General features: G+C 48.4%; 1 protein-coding gene across 1 annotated transcript in view; it reads left to right on the plus strand.

Annotated features, from left to right (window-relative positions):
* Window positions 1-14,833, plus strand: part of LOC121841584 (nucleolar protein dao-5-like) — a 44,998-nt gene extending 30,165 nt beyond the window's left edge. Inside the window, exons 4-6 of the mRNA XM_042310808.1 lie at window positions 5,010-5,167; window positions 5,329-7,815; window positions 10,604-14,833. Of these exons, the coding sequence (XP_042166742.1) occupies window positions 5,010-5,167; window positions 5,329-7,815; window positions 10,604-11,532 (3,574 nt within the window). The 3' untranslated portion in view covers window positions 11,533-14,833. The remainder of the gene's footprint in view (window positions 1-5,009; window positions 5,168-5,328; window positions 7,816-10,603) is intronic.
* Window positions 14,834-14,911: the final 78 nt, after the last annotated feature.

Here is a 14,911-nt window from a genome sequence, read left to right on the forward strand (position 1 = left end):
CATCTGTTTTGTCACCAACGCCCCATATACTACCCACCACTGCAACCTGTACGCTCTCATTGGTTGGCCCTCGCTTCATACTCGTCGCCAAACCCACTGGCTACAGGTTATCTACAAGTCTCTGCTAGGTAAAGCCCCCCCTTATCTCAGCTCACTGGTCACCATAGCAGCACCCACCCGTAGCACGCGCTCCAGCAGGTATATTTCACTGGTCACCCCCAAAGCCAATTCTTCCTTTGGTCGTCTTCCAGTTCTCTGCTGCCAATGACTGGAACGAATTGCAAAAATCTCTGAAGCTGGAGATTCATATCTCCCTCACTAGCTTTAAGCACCAGCTGTCAGAGCAGCTCACAGATCACTGCACCTGAACATAGATGGGCTGTTTACAGATGGGCTATCTACCTACCTCATCCCCATACTGTATTTATTTATCTTGCTCATTTGCACCCCAGTATCTCTACTTGCACATTCATCTTCTGCACATCTACCATTCCAATGTTTAATTGCTATATTGTAATTACTTCACCACCATGGCCTATTTATTACCTTAACTCCCTTAACCTCATTTGCACACAGTGTATAGATTTTTTGTTTATTCCATGTGTAACTGTTGTTGTATGTGTCAAACTGCTATGCTTTATCTTGGCCAGGTCGCAGTTGCAAATGATAACGTGTTTTCAACTAGCCTACCTGGTTAAAGGTCAAATAAAAAAAACGGCTGTGAATCTATTGCACCACTAGGGCATATCAATCAAGTATTGGCTTTGAATCCCTTGTTGACACTTACCAATTGCTTGTAGCCACAACAAATATACCAAAGCTGCTGAACTTGTGCCACCCAAGCAATTAATACTGTATGGAAAGCATTAATACTGTATGGAAAGCATTAATACTGTATGGAAAGCATTAATACTGTATGGAAAGCATTAATACTGTATGGAAAGCAATTAAAGCATTAATACTGTATGGAAAGCATTAATACTGTATGGAAAGCAATTAATACTGTATGGAAAGCAATTAATACTGTATGGACTCCACTGAGCTTTGACTCTCATCCCTTCTTGACTCCCTCCCTGAGGATCAGGAGGTTCTGAGTCTTTCTGTGAAGACTAGATGGAGGGGTCATGTGAGGTTACCGCTGCACGCACAGATGACTGGCCTCCCATCTCGCTCTCCTTCCTTTCAGAAGCAATCTCTCCCCCCACATTAATTGAGTGCTCCTGTCGTTTCAGTTCCCTACGTGGAACTGATCCAGATGGAAAGGCCAATCTGCGTCCGTGTGCGTTTAGTTCATCTGTCCACTCGCTCCCTCTCTTCCATCACGTTAGTCCTGTCGCTCCCTCTCTCTCTTCCATCACGTTAGTCCTGTCGCTCCCTCTCTCTCTTCCATCACGTTAGTCCTGTCGCTCCCTCTCTCTCTTCCATCACGTTAGTCCTGTCGCTCCCTCTCTCTCTTCCATCACGTTAGTCCTGTCGCTCCCTCTCTCTTTCCATCACGTTAGTCCTGTCGCTCCCTCTCTCTTCCATCACGTTAGTCCTGTCGCTCCCTCTCTCTCTTCCATCACGTTAGTCCTGTCGCTCCCTCTCTCTCTTCCATCACGTTAGTCCTGTCGCTCCCTCTCTCTCTTCCATCACGTTAGTCTTCAACTAATTCCCCATGTCATCTAAAGGCACAGCATGACCGCTTTGTTGTTTATTCCCGCTGCTCTTTACCATGCAGTCAAGGTCCTGCTCCCTCTGTCCCATCGACACACCCCATTACAGTATAATAATGGCGAAACCTTAAGGCCTTTTGGGTCACGCAGCCTTTATTTGATCCCACTAACAAATGGAAACAAATGGTTGTTCCTGTTGGGAGAGGCGATTTGTAGCCAGGCGTGCTCGGCCGGACCACTTCAGGCCCCTCGTACGACCGTAAGTTTTTTTGTCGTTGTGAATTAATCTGTGTTGTCGGCTGTGTCCAAACCATGGCGAGCCAATCAAAAGAACAGCATGACGGATATTGGGGTAATTGACTGAATCGCAACTATGCCATAAAACGGTCAGTTCCTCTGTTTCCTATCCCTTTTTGTTTTGTTTTAGACGCTGTGTACGTATGACTCTGTTCTGGAGAAATGAGAATCAAAGCATCGATTTATTTTTTATATATATTTTTTTTTCACGAATACAGTGCTGCCATTGTTTCATTACACCTGGTTCTTCTGTGTGCAGAAACACGCTGGGAGCATAATGTAGTATATAGCCTTAGGCTAATCATATAAATTGCCCATTTTTAAGCAACTGTTTTCAATGTAGCGCTCTGTAGCATGGGCTTCAACTCATCACACAAGCCTGTCAGTGTGAACGCCTCACACCAGTCTGTACATGTAGATTGCACACACCAGTATCACGCGTGTCCAAGCGTAGCTCTGTAGATGTACGTTACTATTCCCTGCTCCACTGTTGCATAGCATAAGGATAATCGGTCAAGTGTGCTCATAAATGCAAGGGCACACACACACACACACACACACACACACACACACACACACACACACACACACACTTGACATTCAGTTAGCGCAGCAGTATGCAGGGGGAGGGGCACTGCCTTGCTCTGGGAAAGGGCGCTTCTGGATCCTGTGGCTTCTCCACAGCTGTCTGGCACCTGTTAAAGTGACCGAATGGCAGATCTAGGATCAGCTTACCCCCCAAATCCATTACCTCAGCCAGGAGAGGGGTAATTTAGAAACTGACCTCTATTGGACAAGTATATTACCTACTGTTCAGTTTTGTGCCTACTGAACACGAAGCCAGGAGTCTTGGGAAGGTTGAGCGCCACTGTTAAGAAGAGGGAGTGTTTTAATGGATCAGTGGCTCATGTCTGCCTCTAACCCACGATTAGTCTCCTCTCTGTCCTTGGAATAGTACTTCTCTCAACCCTCTTGAGTGCGACCCTTGCATCATCTGTGGATCTACTGGCGCGGTAAGCAAATTGAAGTGGGTCTAGGGTGATAAGTAAGGTGGAGGTGATATGATCCTCGACTAGTCTCTCAAAGCACTTCATGATGACAGAAGTGGGTGATTCTCACAATCTTGGTTTCAAATATTTCAATGAAATCTTTAGACTTGCATCAACAAATGTCCTTTTTAGGCATTAAAGTATCATCTTGGTTTCGCCTGTAACATGAGTTCTGTGGCACCCACAGATAATATCTTTGCAGTTCTGGAAACCTTAGTGTTTTCTTTCCAAAGCTGCCAATTATATGCATAGTCGAGCATCTTTTCATGACAAAATATTGCGCTTAAAACGGGCACGTTTTTTTTATCCAATAATGACATACTGCCCCTAGAGGTTCAAGAGGTTAATGAAGTATATTTTCATCGAACATTTTAAATCTTAACGTTTTTCGAAATGTGGAAAACTACCTGTAATGATGATCAATACTGTTGTGTACGCAGTCTGACAAAAGAATGTTTAACTTGTAACTGGAGAAATGTAAAGAGATCTGCTTAACTGGTAGCCATCTTGAAGGTACTGGCAGATGTGTTGCTTCATTCAAAATCGCACTTTCAGTTTTGCTTGAATGCTGCCATCTATCCACGGTTTCTGGTTAGGGTAGGTTTTAATAGTGGGTACAACATACCCTATATGCTTCCTGATAAACTCAGTCACTGTATCAGTATATTTGTCTATTATTCTTGGAAGGTACCCAGAACAGATCCCAGTCCGGGTGACCAAAACAATCTTGAAGCATGGATTCCAATTGGTCAGACCAGCATTGAGTAGTCCTTAGCACGGGTGCTTCCTGTTTGAGTTTCTGCCTATAGGAATGGAGGAGCAAAATGGAGTCGTGGTCAGATTTGCCAAAAGGAGCGTGTGGTAGGCATCCCGGAAGTTGGTTGAGTGTTTTTAGCAGTGCAAGTATTACAGCTGATATGTTTATCGAACTTCAGCAGCCTTTTACTCAAATTTACTTTAAAATCCCAGCTACAATAAATGCGGCCTCAGGAAATGAGGTTTCCAGTTTGCATAAAGTTCATTGAGGGCCGTCGTGGTATCTGCTTGAGGGAGGATATACACGGCTGTGACTACAACTGAAGAAAATTCTCTCAGGAGATAATACGGTCGGCTTTTGATTTATGTATTCTAGGTCAGGTGAACCAAAGGACTTGAGTTCCTGTATGTTATCACACTTACACCATGAGTCTTTAATCATGACACACACACCCCCGCCCTTCAACCCGGAGAGATAGGTATTCCTGCCTGCGTGATGAACTGAGAACCCAACTGGCTGGACCGACTCAGACAGTATGTTCTAAGGGATGCCATGTTTCCGTGAAACAGAGTGTTCGTCCCTGATGTCTCTCTGGAAAGACACCCTCGCCCTGAGCTCGTCAACTTTATTATCCAGAGACTGAACTTTAGAGTAATATACTCAGTAGTGGTGGGTGGTGTGCCTGCCTCCTAAGTCAGACTAGAAGACCTCTCCAGGTATCTCTCTTCCACCGGTGTTGTTTTGGGTCGGCCTCTGGAATCAGTTTAGCTTCGGGGAAGTCGTATTCCTGGTCGTAGTGCAGGTGCGTTACATCCGCTCTGATATCCAATAGTTCTTCACGACTATATGTAAGAAATAATACATAAACAAAATACTGCAAAGTTTTCTAGGAGCTAGGCAGCCCTCTGTCGGTGTTATTTTATCTTTTTAATAATACAAAAAATTACCTAATTTAACTAGGCAAGTCGGAACACATTCTTATTTACAATGACGTCCTACCCCGGCCAAACCCTAACCTGGATGACGCTGGGCTGATTGTGCGCTGAACTATGGGATTACCAGTCACGACCGGTTGTGATACAGCCTGGAATCGAACCAGCGTCTGCAGTGATGCCTCTAGCACTGAGATGCAGTGCCTTAGGCTCCCGAGTGGCGCAGCGGTCTGTCATTGCGTCCTCTTGGTCAGGTTATTGTAGATGTGAATGTGTTCTCCATAACCTACCTGGTTAAATAAAGTGTGTTCTTCCCCAGGCCTGCCGCTGGTCACACTGGATTGTTAATGGGCACATCCAAGCCAGCCGCTGCTGGCTCCAGCAGACCTGCAGCTTCCAGAGTCGGTACCACAGCCCCCTCTACTGGCAGGACTACCACAGCGCAGGCACCCAAACCTACAGGCCCTGCCAAGAAAGGTGCACATGTCTTACAGGTTTTGTACCATGAATGAAACCCACTTGATTCTATTTGTATTGGTCTTGTGAGCATCACCTGTATGCATCTCAAAATCAACTTGAAGATACCATTTTTAGTTGAAGAGAGAAGCATGTTTTAAATGATTTGGTCTCTGTTACAGATGTCAGCAGACCAGCAACCACTACCGCAGCCAGAAAGCCGGTAACATCCACCACTACCAAAACGACCAAACCTGACCCCCCTAAAGCGACTGCAGCCTCCAGACCCGAGCCCGCCTCCAAAAGGCCCCATCCCACCAAGGCGGCAGACACCAAGCCAGCCCGCCCTACATCACAGGACCCCAAGCCCCTGCCCACACGTAAAGCCCCTCCCACCACACGGCCCCCTGCCACACGACAGCCCCAGGGTAAGACCCCCCCTGCCTCCCCCAGCAACAAGCCTGTGGGCAGCACCGCCCCCCAGTCAGTCAAACGAGCCTCTAAACCAACCCAGTCTGTCCTGCCCTTCACTGCCAGACCTGGAGCTCCCAAGTCTGCAGCAGCAGTGGCTGCCACAGCAGCAGCTGCCGTGGCGACAGTCGCCATGACAGCCACAGCAGAGCCAGAAGTGGCAGTTTCAGAAGTCCCAGCACCAGTGTCTGCATCTTTGCCAGCAGTGGCCCTAGAGTCCAGAGAAGATGTTTCAGCTCCAACTCCTCAGGATACTACTTCTCCATCTCCACCACAGAGCCCACTCAGGCTGGCTCTTGCTCCACCACAGGACTCACTAGTCACTGTTGCCCAGGAGGAGAGGTCTGAACGACCAGAGACTGTCCCAGCAGCCCCAGACCAGACCTTACCCCAGGACATCCCCACAGCAGTGGCTAGGGCTACACCCAGCCCTCCGGATGCCTCAGAGAAAGCCCAGCTCAACATGGATGAAGAAGAAGAGGATGAGGAGAGGGAGGGCAGCCAGCGGGTGTCTGTGTCAGAAATGAGCGGCTCCCAGCCCACGGAAGAGTCCAGGCCGGGCTCAGCCGGCCCTGCGGGTTCAGGGTGGCGTGCAGGCGGCGCCCTGCTATCGGAGCTGGACTCTGAGGTGAGCTGCAGCCAGCAGGGGGCGTCGGAGCTGAGCGCCCTGGGCGTCCTGGAGGGCACAGAGAGTATGGATGACCTAGGAGACGCCAGTCTGAAGGGTGCCATCGACATGGAGGGCATGTCTGCCTCGGCCGGCTCGCCTGACTTCGAGAAGGTGTCCGACATCCCGACCAATGATTTTGATGACGACGATGAAGACGGAGACCGGGTGTGCGACATGGAGGTGGGTTCGGAACGGGCGGATGACCAGAAAAGAGCGAGGCGTGACGAGGATGAGGATGACGATGTGGAGATGGCCAGTGAAGGGGTGACTGAGAGCGGGCTGGAGAGCTACGGGAATGCAGACGAGGATGACTTTGCGGAGGATGAGAGACTGGACAACCTGAACCAAGCCCTGCCTGCCCTGGCTGCCCAGTGGGACCAACCCAACCCCAACTCCTCCTTGTGTGACCCCTGGGCCCAGCCGCACCCCCAGGCTGCCTCAGCCTCCCCCCTGCAGACCCCTACCAGCCCCTCAGACCCCTGGCAGGCTGATATGGAGACACCCACCCAGTACTCCACTCAACCCTGGCTGCAGCTGGCTGCCACACCATTTGTTCCAGCCCTGCATGAGCCCTCACACCAGCCTGCCCCTGCATCTCCACTTGAGAAAGAGACCCTAGCCCCATTGCACTCCCTTTCCCCCATAGCTGCCTCCGGCCGCGGCATGTCACACTCCAGCACCCTAAGCGCTACGGAGCTGGCTGTCCACAGCAACAGCGAGACCAGCACCAGCACCCCAGAGGAGCTCTGTGACTACAACAGCAGCTCCGGGGTGGAGTCCCGCTCTGAGGGGGGGAAGCTCCACACCCTGCCTGCCGCGTGCTCCCTCCAGCCTGAAATGGAGGACCAGGACCTGGGCATCCACCTGGAGAGAGAGGACGGGGAGGTGGCAGAGACCCTGCCAGCCAACGAGGTCCCAGGGGACCCCGCCACAGCACCCACGTCCAACCCCTCGTCCTCCTCCACCACGGAGGATGAAGCCAGCGACACGGAGGGCGAGGCCCAGCTGGATGAGCTGGGCCAGGGCATCCACAACGCCACCTTCGACCGCAAGCCCGGCGCCCAGCGCTGCCTGTCTGCCCTGGAGGAAGGGGAGGAGACCAGTGGAGGCGCAGAAGAGGGCGGCGACACCCCCCAGTCTGCCAACTCGGCGGCATCCTACGCCTATGACATGACAGCGTCCAACTCCAGTAACCACTCCACTGCTGAGAGCTGCGCCAAGAGCCCCGGCATCTTCTCCCTGGAGGAGCTGCCTGAGGAGGCCAAGGACCCGTCACTCATCCAGGAGCTGACCCTGCCGCCGCCCCAGCAACAGGCTGCCTCAGCAGACTCTCTTCTAGTCTCCAACCCAGAGGAGCAGCAGTACATGTTGTGTGGGACGCTTGAGACAGAGCTTGGGGACACGGGGGATCTGAAACCCTTGGACCCCGCGCTGTTTGTGGCCCCCCAGCAGCCCGGGGAGGGCCCCCGTGTCACCCAACCGCCCTACTACTCCACTGTCTGTGAAAACACTGAGAACTCTCTCACAGGTAACGTATAGTCCTCCACCCCCCCCCACTTCCCTACATACCCAGTAACACACACCTTTTACCCACCCCTCCCCAAAGCCCTCTGCTGTCATCGTTTTGTCCCCAACCTCCAACTGGGGTGGATATGATCAAAATGTTAATTTTTTAAAAACCGAGCAAAAATGGGGAAGGGAAGAAATAGACTTTAAATACAGCAGTGCCACTTCCCTCGTATGATATTACCTTATGAGTATATGGCTTAAAACTCCTGTATGTGCAATAGCTACAACTATTACTATTAGAATGTGTGTTTTTCTTTTCTTTTTAATGAACAGATCTGAAACATGAACTGGCATGGTTTGATTTGCATTGACTGGGCTGTTGTGACGCAGCTCTTAAGAAAAACCAAGAAGAAACATAACAAAAGCAAATGTGGAATGAAATGTTCAACTTTGTATTTATCCAATTTACTTTTTACTGAACAAGAAAATGCTGATGAATGTTGATTGTATTGTCTTGCCATTTTCCATCATGAAGAAACAGACATCTGTCCTCATCCGCCTTCCCCAAGCACTCCCCCTTTCCTTCTGCACTTTAAGGTTAGACTGCCCCTCCCCCCCTTTCTTACATTTGTCCTTTTTGGCGTATTTACCATTACCAAGCTTTAAATAAAGATGAGATATTTAACGTGACTCCTCTCTCCCGGACAGTTTTATTCAAGTGGGGATTGGGGAGTTGGATGGCACATTTTGTATCACATATGTTAAGCCCTGGAACATGGGAGTCGAGGTTGTGTCAACCTTGTGGGAGACCATTACATACCCGTGGGGGCCATGTGGATTCAAAAGCACTAAGTCTCCCAGCAAGGAAGCATTCATACCTACATACCTATAAACATACACTCCTCACTCTACTCCCACCATCCCAGAATAGGGCTCAACGGAGACATTATGGAGTATGTCTATCAAACTCCCACCTCCTCTCAGCTGCTCCTCTTCCGCACTGTGACCCCCCTCCCCTGGGGAGTGACCCCCCCTGGGGAGTGACCCTTCCTTGCCCCGCTGGATTCCTCCATCGCTAAACGAACTGAGAAACGACGTCGAGAAGGTTCGCCATCATCCGAAACAGAAGAGCATACCCACCAGTTTCTTTTCCTCTAGTAATGTGTGTTTTTGCCTTTTTATGTTTCCGTTCTGCCTGTCCTCTACATTGTTTGAGATCTCTCTGTTATATCTACAAGTGCATGTCCACCGCGCACCATTTCTAACCGCACTGTTAAACTACTTTACCCTTGGGACGCCTTGTTTGCATGTCACTGACTGATACTCATTTGGTTTGGTTTGAGGGCATGGTCTGAAATGGCACCCTGTTCCCTAAATAATGCCCTGGTCAAAAGTAGTGTACTAGATAGGTGACATGGTGGCATTTCAGACTCAGTCCAGTTCACATGAGGTGGTGCTGCTGTCTATATACTGATGCATGGTGAACGGTCTTGTCTTGCATGTTTCACTTACTCACCAGCTCCCGACGGGGACTGAAGGAAACTGTTGGATGCTCACAAGCGTTTCTTTTAATTTCACAAGACTATAGTTGGTAGTTACTGCATATACGGGAAGTTGGGCTGCTTTTATTGCACACACAAATATTATCGGCATATTTTGTTTTGGGAAGTCACATTTTGAAAAGGTTAATGAAAATGGTTTGTGAAATTTGCTCTCGGCTTGAACTTCCCCGGCCAGTGGCCCACTCCTCCCACCTCTCCCTGCTGTCGTCATGTCTCCTGTTCTCCCGGTGTTTCACTTCACCCCTGTCCCCACCTCTTTTTAACACGCTTTGCTTTTCAGGCTGTCAATGTTGCACACTTTGCCCGCGATATCATGTGAGTGAGGAGGTAGTTCCTGGGTTCAGTAGTCATATGTTGACACACGTAGGCTATCCTAAACCATTAGGCCCAGCTACAATTGTCAATTTAGCGTTCAAACAGCCCCGGTGCCAGAAATGTATGAAAAACTGCCAAAATAATGGAAACACTTGAGTGAATGAGGATTGCGAAGTATATTAAAGCAGGTGCTTACGCACAGGTGTGGTTCCAGAGTTAATTAAACAATTTAACATCCCATCATGCTTAGGCCTTGTATAAATAATGAGTTGGCCATTTATTTTGGCTACCATGGCTATGCCCCCCCATAGGATGACAATGTCCCCCCCCACAGGGCATGAGTGGTCACTGAATGGTTTGATGAGCATGAAAATGTCAACCATATGCCATGGCCGTCTCAGTCACCAAGATCTCAACCCTGTAGGAACACCATATGGGTGATTTTTGGAGCAGCGCCGGTGATTTTCCACTGCCTTCACCGAAAATGTCATTTCTGGTGGAAGAATAGTGTCGCATTCCTCCCATTAGAGTTCCAGACACTTGTAGAATCTATGCCAAGGTGCATTGAAGCTGTTCTGACTCGTGGTGCCCCAACACCCTATTAAGACATTGGCATTTCCTTTATTTTGGCAGTTACCCGTACACTGTAATAGTTGTAAGTTGCCTGTGATGATACACAATACATCACTTTTCAAGCCACTAACACGCAAATTACAATCTCTCGACGCTAGATATTTAATGTGTAGATCACCAGAACACTACATCACTCAGTCTTAAACTCCTCTCACTAACGTCTCCTTGGTAGACTACAATACCCACAGTCTCTGTTCTCTGCTCTCACCCACACTGCACTGCTCCCTCTCATTTGTCTCTCTCTCTTTCTAATGCACGCTTCCCACTGGGTGTGATCTCCACTTTTTCCTCCCCCAGGGCTCAACGTGCTCCCCCAGCCACACTGCCGCCGCGACCACCACCCCAACCCCCACTGTGACCTCTTGACCCCACCCAGGCTGACCTGTGCTGACCTGCCCCCCCGGAGCCCTCGCCTGCAGGCCAGCCCCCAGCTCCGCAGACTGGAACGGCACCAGCAACAACTACTAGAACTGCAGCAACGCAGAGAACAGCAGGGGAAACCCAAAGAAGAAGAGGCGAGGAAGAAGGAGATGAGGAAAAAGGAGGCGCAGCAGCAGGAGGAGGAGGAGAAGCTGAGGAGGGAGGAGCTGAAGCAGAGGCAGCAGATCATGCGGTGGCAGCAGGAGCTGGAGGAGCAGGCACAGCAGACGTCACCGCAACAACAGCCCCAGAAAGGTCAGGCAACAGTGATGCTTTCGCCTTCCTCTGGTCTCCATACCATTTATGAAGCCCTGGAGAGTGATGAAGAGGGGAAGCAAATTGAGGTTAATGTCCAGCTCGAACAATGCAAAGAAGCCCCGCTGGAGAACGAGGTTGACAGTGACCGTCGAGAGGTGTTGGATGAGGACGGAGCTGATAGCAACTCCACCTCCACTCTCAGTCCCTCTCCAGACTCCCCCGAGCAGGAAGAGTCCCGGGACGCCTCCCCACCCTCCGTTTCCCCAGAATGCCCTCCTCCCCTGGACCTGGACTGGGGGAAGAAAGTTGACATTGTCCAGCAGCTGATCAACCAGACCTTGCTGCTGACGGGCGATGGCTGCTCCTCCCTGCTCCTGCTGCCCGGAGGCACCTTGAGCCCCCTGGAGGCCAGCCTGTGGCCCAAACTGCTGCCCCCCCTTACCCCTCCCTCAGCCACAGTCACGTCGGTCAGCAGCTTCTCCCCGGAGGCCCCCGGCCAGTCCCCCCAGGGTGAGTGGACAGTGGTGGAGCTGGAGACACACCACTGAGGGATGTAGAGACGTGTGTCTCACCATTAATGGTTGCACACACTGTTGTAACACCACCTCTTTTACCTTTTCTTGCCATTCATCACTGCAAATACAACACTACTGTTTGATACACTGAACTAACACCACTGTATTTTCAAACATGATACCTTTCGATTGGGGGGCAAAGGACACTGACACCACGGTTATATCAATCAGACTGACTCACACTGTAATTTTACACCTCTCTCATGCTAAAACTGTTAGGTTACATACCAGCAGTCCCAGAGGGCTACTACCTTGATTAGACTGGTTGACTGAAGCTTCTGGGCCAGCTATTTGGGTAGCATAGTGACTACTTGTTAGCCATTGTCAATTTTACTGAAGCTAAAACTACTGGATTTTAACATTTATTAAATGTTTTATTAAACTAGGCGAGTCAGTTAAGAACTAATTCTTATTTAGGAACAGTGGGTTAACTGCCTTGTTCAGGGGCAGAAGGTCAGATTTTTACCTTGTCAGCTCAGGGATTCGATCTTGCAACCTTTCGGTTACTAGTCCAATGCTCTAACCACTAGGCTACCTGCTGCCCCAGGTAGCCTCCCCCAGGGCTCAACATGCTCCCCCAGCCACACTGCCGCTGCGACCACCACCCCAACCCCCACTGTGACCTCTTGACCCCACCCATGCAATATGTTTTGATGTGGTGGGTGGGGGGTGGGTCCTAGGTGGTTCAGTTCACACTGAAGATGTTGAACTACTGACTTGGTTTATGATTATTGGTCTGAATTACTGATGACAAACTGCACTTGACTAGACCAGTATCCTATAATGATCACTCAATGCCTGCTTAGCTTTGTGCTTCAAAACTGTTTGATTTACTCTAGAGCAGCAAATCATAGAAATAGAATCCCTAGAACAGTCACAGGATCCCCATTCCAATTGCCGATGGCCTTTATCCTTTCTAGGGATACTATTTATATGGGCCAAGTTCCTGCGTTTCTCTGATGTCAAACCAGAGGCCTTCCACCAGCTGAGGTAAAACACTGGTTGGCCGTATCTGTTAGAGTCGATAAATAAGCTTACTCTATGATGAATTCCACCATTTCAGGGTGGTATTTCACTAAGCAGGATCTATTTTGTGATACAACTTCATGAAATACACCTGGGTGCTAATGAAATGAGGGACTGTTTCTGTTGCATGCTACTGCTGACTCTGATGAAGGCCACCGGAAATATCGGTTTATTGTCTTTTTTTCAGAAGCACTCTCACGTTTTTGTTCTGAAGACTTGGCCCCATATCCTGGGTGGTTTTCCTCATGTTTGGGCTTGTTTCTGTGGTTATGGATGATGACATAATGGGGGTGGGAGTGGTCATGACATTGATATGAGGTAATGGAGAAATGACTAGGTAATTGAAGAGTGTAAGAAAACAGAGTCTTTGAGTAGATTTCTCTGGGGATATAACCGGTTCTTCTGTGAGACTGCTGGGTCCTAGCCTGGTCCTAGATCTGTTTGTGCTGACCATCTGCCCAACTCCTATGGTAGTTTGGTGTGATGAAAACCATGGGCGTTGGGCAGATGGTCAGCACCAACAGATTGCCAAGATGACACAAACCGATTTGGGACCAGTCATGGGTTTTTGCGGGTTAATATTGGGGTTAGTCATGAACTAAATTTGAAGGATGGTGGTACAGAGTTAACCTTGTTAGTCATGAACTATATTTGAAGGATGGTGGTACAGAGTTAACCTTGTTAGTCATGAACTATATTTGAAGGATGGTGGGACAGACCTTGTGGATGTGTACATGTATTTGTGTCTGGGTGGAAAGGTACTGCATGTGAAGAAAACCATTTGCATTACCTCAGTGGATTGTGAATATAGTAAATGAGTATGTCCATCAAGCCTATAATATGGATTCATAGAGCGTTTGAAAATTGATTTATTGCGCCATGTACCTTCAGTTTGAAACCTGATCTGACATGAGTCAAACACTGGCTTTACTATTAGGGTACTTGTGTTCAAATGGGAACTTGCATTAAGCCTCACTGAAGTTGATTTTCTAACAGGAGTGTCATCTATTTAGCGGAAACACGGATTTTGTCATTGTGGTTGAACTTTGAGCCCTAAGGAGAGAGTCCACTGTGTGGGGCAACGATCCTGGATGGACAGAAACGGGTGGTTGGGATGAAGTGAACGCCGAGACACACTCCTTCATATACCATAGGGATGGACTCGACTGTTGATACAACCACTCTGCTGTGAGGCCAGGGCTAGTAGATACTATATGTATCTGGAAATCAAACCCTTTGCCACCGTAGGCACAGCAAGCAAGGGCCCTTTTTTATATAAATGGTAGCTAGATTCTCCCGTGTCTTTTTCAAGACGTTTTTCCATGTGTAGCCAAGTGGCTGCCATTTTCTAAGACAGTTTGGTACATTCCGATTTGAGGGCTCTGCCACTTCTACTCCAAGATCCCAAAGCGACACGCACAAGGCATCGGTCAAAGCTGGACTTTATCTCTTGTTTTTAAACGTCTCCTCACTGTAGTGTTTTGTGTATTGTTAGTGTATAGTATTACCGAAAGGGGAGTCTCACACCATTTATTGCAATGAAGTGAACCCACTGGATGTTTATTTTGTACTGTAGAGCATATTTTAAAGTACAGTAGATGAGAGGTGACATTTTATTTATAGATTTGAAGCAGATCTTGTTTTAGAGAATGAAGGTTAATGGTTGTAGATATAATGGTTTATTTAAATTCCAAGATGTGACCTTTGAACTTCCGTCGGTACTACACTTGTCAACCTTTTTTTTTCCTTCTTTTGTTTGTATGATGTTTTGCCTGCATTTCTTAAAGATCTTCTCAATAGTTATCAGGGGATATGAAGTGACGAGAGCGTGTTCAGTGCTTCCATGAACGCTTTCTGTATTTTATGGAACTGCTCAAACCATCTACAAACATTCCCGTCTAGCTGGTGTAGAAATGACACTGTAGTAAATGACAATATCACGCAAGTTACAGAACTATCATGCCCAATGGAGCATGTCTGGGAATCACTAGTACTGAAAGGTGTGGACTCTTCCCCTCTTTTTGTAAAGTTCTTTCATTTTATTTTAAAATGAAGGGAAACCCCCTTCTAATTCATGTCTATTCTCGATGAAATGAGGTTGGCATTTTGACGTTGTGGAGTTCAAATTACGGCAGCTTGTTTAAATACGTAATAATTCCTTGAGGTTGTGTGACTTTGTGTGAACGGCTAATGTGTTTTGTCAATATTTCAATGCATTTTATTTCGAGAAAATAAAATTGATTTTCTTTTGCCATTTTGTTGTTCTTTTGTTATTAACACTTCCAACTCCTGACCTATTTAAAATGGTGGCCTGTTGCCCTCCCAG

This window comes from Oncorhynchus tshawytscha, linkage group LG32 (genome assembly GCF_018296145.1).
Source record: "Oncorhynchus tshawytscha isolate Ot180627B linkage group LG32, Otsh_v2.0, whole genome shotgun sequence".
Taxonomy (NCBI): domain Eukaryota; kingdom Metazoa; phylum Chordata; class Actinopteri; order Salmoniformes; family Salmonidae; genus Oncorhynchus; species Oncorhynchus tshawytscha.